The sequence below is a fragment of the Pygoscelis adeliae genome, unplaced genomic scaffold (assembly GCF_000699105.1).
Source record: "Pygoscelis adeliae isolate BGI_AS28 unplaced genomic scaffold, ASM69910v1 Scaffold343, whole genome shotgun sequence".
NCBI lineage: Eukaryota > Metazoa > Chordata > Aves > Sphenisciformes > Spheniscidae > Pygoscelis > Pygoscelis adeliae.
Window position 1 is genome coordinate 436,570 of NW_008824402.1, and position 4,438 is coordinate 441,007.

At 62.3% G+C, this 4,438-nt stretch overlaps 1 protein-coding gene across 1 annotated transcript in view; it reads left to right on the forward strand.

Moving 5' to 3' along the window:
• RNPEP (arginyl aminopeptidase (aminopeptidase B)) overlaps window positions 1-4,438 on the forward strand; it is a 6,720-nt gene that overhangs the window by 1,267 nt on the left and 1,015 nt on the right. The window contains exons 4-10 of the mRNA XM_009320376.1: window positions 397-513; window positions 622-857; window positions 1,508-1,621; window positions 1,891-2,003; window positions 2,374-2,482; window positions 3,142-3,366; window positions 3,995-4,137. Coding sequence (XP_009318651.1) covers window positions 397-513; window positions 622-857; window positions 1,508-1,621; window positions 1,891-2,003; window positions 2,374-2,482; window positions 3,142-3,366; window positions 3,995-4,137 — 1,057 coding nt within the window. The remainder of the gene's footprint in view (window positions 1-396; window positions 514-621; window positions 858-1,507; window positions 1,622-1,890; window positions 2,004-2,373; window positions 2,483-3,141; window positions 3,367-3,994; window positions 4,138-4,438) is intronic.

Below are 4,438 nucleotides of genomic sequence, written 5' to 3' on the forward strand. Positions count from 1 at the left end.
CGGGCTCTGCTGGGTGAGGGTGCTTCTTGGTCTCGAGAGTGAGGAGGAGCCTCGGTGCCGGGTCCCCTTGCCTTCGAGGGTGTCCTTGGCTCTGCTCGTTTCACCCCCGTGCACGTGAATGAGAGCAGCGGGTCCCTGCTCACGGAGGGTCCCACGTCTCTTCCCAAGGCCGGTGGTTTGTTCGGGTTCCCGGCTGTCACAGTAGCCATATAAAAGCCCTTTGACATTGAAACGAGGAAAGAAATTACAGCAGTTTGCAATACCAGCCTCATTAGCTTCCTTTATCAGCAGGCTTTTATTTTGCTGTGGAATAAACATGTGCAGTTTTTGTCTGATGAAGCAATAGGGTAAAAGTCCGCTAATGGTTAAAGCTTCCTCTTTTACACGCTTGGCCAGGAGCCGTGTCTGGGCCGAGCCCTGCCTGATTGAGGCTGCAAAGAAGGAGTACGATGGGGTGATTGAGGAGTTCCTGGCGGTTGGAGAGAAGCTCTTTGGACCTTATGTTTGGGGCAGGTATGGCCTCCTGTTCCCGAAGGGCTGGGGAGGGATCATCCCTCTGTCCCCAGCTGCGTCCGCAGGAGGAAGTGGGGCTGAGCCCAGCCGTCTGCTCTTCCCCGGCAGGTACGACATCCTCTTCATGCCGCCCTCCTTCCCCTTCGGCGGGATGGAGAATCCCTGCCTCACCTTTGCGACGCCCTGCCTGCTGGCCGGGGACCGCTCCCTGGTGGACGTCATCATCCACGAGATCTCCCACAGCTGGTTTGGCAACCTGGTCACCAACGCCACGTGGGGCGAGTTTTGGCTGAACGAGGGCTTCACCATGTACGCCCAGAGGCGCATCTCCACCGAGGTCTACGGTGCGTGGCCTTGCCCGGCCTCCGTGCCTTGGCCTTGCCCGGCCGTGGGGTGCCGAGTCCCCGCGTGCGGCCGTGCCATCGCAGGCAGGACCTGCGTGGGTCCAGGGTCCGTGCGCCGCGGCTCAGCGCATCCCTCCAAGCGCTGCATGCGGGGCCGGAGCCTGCGCTGCGTCCTGGAAGAGGTGAAGAGCAGCAGCCTGCAGCACCCTGGGGGTTTCGTGTTAGCAACAGAACCGCCTTCGCTCCGAGAGATGGATGGAGCCCTCGCAGCCCCGTGCCAGGGATGTGGGCACTGCGATCTTGCCCAGCCTTACCTTCCTCTTGCTCCCGCAGCTCCTTTGGGGAGCTGATACCAGCCGCCCTGAGCCCCCCAGCCCCGGACACACGGTCACGTCCAGCAGCTCAGGTGCTCCCGGTGCCATTTGCTGCATCCAGATAAATTTAAACGGCTCTGAAAACCTCTTGCTAACCGAGGGCTGGGTTGCCATGCCTCTCTGCAACTCTACCATCCCAATGCCTTGTTTATCAGTTTCTTCCTTTCCCAGCCCATAAGCTAACGCTGTTTCCCTTCCGTAGCAGCACCCCTTGTGCTCGAAGCACACAGGGGTCTGGTCGGGGTCCCTGAACGCCTCCTGCTTGCCTCTGCCCAGGTTCGGCATACACCTGCCTGGAGGCTGCGACGGGAAGGGCCCTCCTGCGCCAGCACATGGACAACACGGGGGAGGACCATCCGCTCAACAAGCTGCGGGTGGTCATCGAGCCAGGTCTGTGGGGTGTCCCCGTCCTCCCGCAGCCGGCCGGGGGGAGCAGGGGGCAAGCGAGGTGCGGTGTTGCGGGGGGAAGCCCTGCTGCTGGGGTGTTTCACGGCTTGCAATAAAACCAGCGCTGGCGGTGGGACCCGAGCAAGGCGATGGCTCCAGGAGGAATGTGGCAGGCTTGCACCCAGCACAGAAAGCAGAAATCTCGGTGCACGCGAGGGCCGTTCTGTTTTGCAGATGGGCAGATGATTCCTGAGGGTTTTCCCTCATTCTAGGTGTCAATCCGGACGACACGTACAACGAGACGCCCTATGAGAAGGGGTACTGCTTCGTGAGCTACTTGGCCCATCTCGTGGGGGACCAGAGCAAGTTCGATGCCTTCCTCCAGGTTGGTACGGGGAGGTACCACGTGGAGGTACCAAGTCATACAAAACCCTGTGGCACGAGGTCAGAGCGCAGCGGGACCCCGGGAAGGACGGGCTGAACAGGGTGACTGGGGAGAGGAAGAGGAGGTGGGAAACGGAGATGTTCATGAGGGAATGAGGTGAGGGCAGAGCTTGGCCCCGCGCTGGGAGCAGGTGGTGGCAATGCTCAGAGGTGTCCTGGGGGATGCAGAGGGCTGGGGAGCCCCTGGGCGGGAACAGGGGCTGGCATGGGCTCAGCAACGCTCAGCCCCCATGAGATGGAGCACAGGGAGGGCCGGGCAGCACTGCTGGGGGGGGAGCACATGCGGCATCACACCCTGGCTGTCCCCGCAGGCCTACGTGAACCGGTTCAAGTTCCAGAGCATCACAGCGGACGACACCCTAGGTTTCTTCCTGGAGTACTTCCCGGAGCTGAAGGAGAAAGGCGTGGACTCCATCCCAGGTCAGCACGGAGCCTTCCTGGCCAGGGGACTGGGGCGCCGCTTTGCGAACCAGCACCCTGTGGGCGTCGGAGCCGTTCCGTGTCCTGTGCAGACCCTGTGCACATCCGTTTGTGGGTTTTACTGGAGATGCCGCTGTTGCTACTGGCCTCGGCTCTGACGGAGGCAGTGCAGCGCTGGCCGGCGCGGGATCAGGGATTAACCTGGGCTTGGGCGTACGCCTGCTCAGCCTGAATTTTTCCATCCAGTCTGTGCTCTGCGCTCAGGTGCTGTTCTGTGGGGTTTCCCCATGGACAGCTGAGCCCAGCAAGTCTCTAGCACCAGGATATGAGCATTTGCTGGTGGAGCCGCTGGCGAGTGCTGGGATCAGGCTCAGCTGGTGCCCCAGGCTCAGCTCAGCCTTGCTGCGGACAGCCAGGCTTGGCAGGAGCTTTCCGTGCTGGAGCTGGCTCATCTCACTGGCGGTGGTGGGGCACGAGCACACACCGAGCCCAGGGTGGCTTAACAGCCTCACCCTGTTAGTCTCTGCTCGTCGCCATCCCTGGGCAGGTTTGGTGGTGCTGGGGATGCCCTCAGAGAAGGCAGTGAGATGCCTGGGCAGCAGCACCCGGCGTGGAGTTCAGAAAACCTGTCCCAGCTCTCCCTCCCTTCCTTGTCGCAGGCTTTGAGTTTGACCGCTGGCTGAACACGCCGGGCTGGCCCCCCTACCTGCCCGACCTCTCGCCAGGGGAGCAGCTGATGAAGCCGGCAGACGAGCTGGCAGAGCTCTGGGCAGCTGACGGCTTGAACATGGAGGCGATCGAAGCTGTGGACATCACGGCCTGGAGGACGTACCAGCTGGTCTACTTCCTGGATCAGGTCCTGCAGAAATCCCCCCTGCCAGAAGGTGAGGGCCAGGTCACCTCCCGGGGCTCCGATGCCCAGGGGAGACACAGGGTGACGTGCCCCAGTCCAGCCAAATGGCTGGGGATGTGAGGAGATGTCAGCAGGATGCGTGGGTGCATGGCCATCAGCCCATCCCCGCTGCGGTCCAGCAGTGAGGTTCCTGGTGTCTGGGAAGCCTCGGTCGGCGCAGTGGGGAGCGGAGAGCCAGGGGAAGGGTGTCCCTAGACGTGTGGGTACACATGCAGTGGCAAGGAGGAGCCCTGCTGTCCCCAGGATGGCTCAGCTGGGCTGTCACCTCCCTGAGTTCACCTCTCCTTGCAGTCTTTGCTGAGGGACCTCCCTACTCTTTGTGCTGGCAACCCAAGCCACTGGGCACGTGGCTCTGCAGAGCTGCCTGGCCCCAGGAGGCCCAACACGGGCACCCTCCTGCCCGGAGCCAGCCAGTGCCTGGGATGCTCCCGGAGCTAGGGGTGCCAGGAGGCTCAGGGGATCCTGGGCTGGCCCATGGCTGGGAGGATCCCAGAGGATTTGCAGCGCAGCCGGGGTGGGCTCACAGAGTCCCCTCGGAGCAGGGGCTGGGAGCTGGAGGCAGAGCCCCCGCAGGGGCGGTGACGATCCCCCTCTCGCAGGCAACGTGGAGAGGCTGAGCAAGATGTACCCCAAGATCTCCAAGGCCCAGAATGCTGAGCTGCGACTCCGCTGGTGCCAGATTGTCCTCAAGAACAACCTCGAGGCAGAGTACCACAAGGTCAAGGACTTCCTCCACAGCCAGGTTTGTCCCTGGGCGGTGGCGCTGCACCCGGCAGCGTGCCATCAGGGGAGAGACAGGCACAGGACCTTCTGCGCCAGGGGTTGGCTCTTGCTCTTGACAGACCCACGGAATGGTTTGGGTTGGAAGGGACCTTTGAAGGTCATCTAGTCCAACCCCCCTGCCGTGGGCAGGGACATCTTCAACTAGATCAGGTAGCTCAGAGCCCCGTCCAGCCTGACCTGGAATGTTTCCAGGGATGGGGCATCCACAGCTTCTCTGGGCAACTTGTTCAGCATCTCACCACCCTCATCGTACAACATTT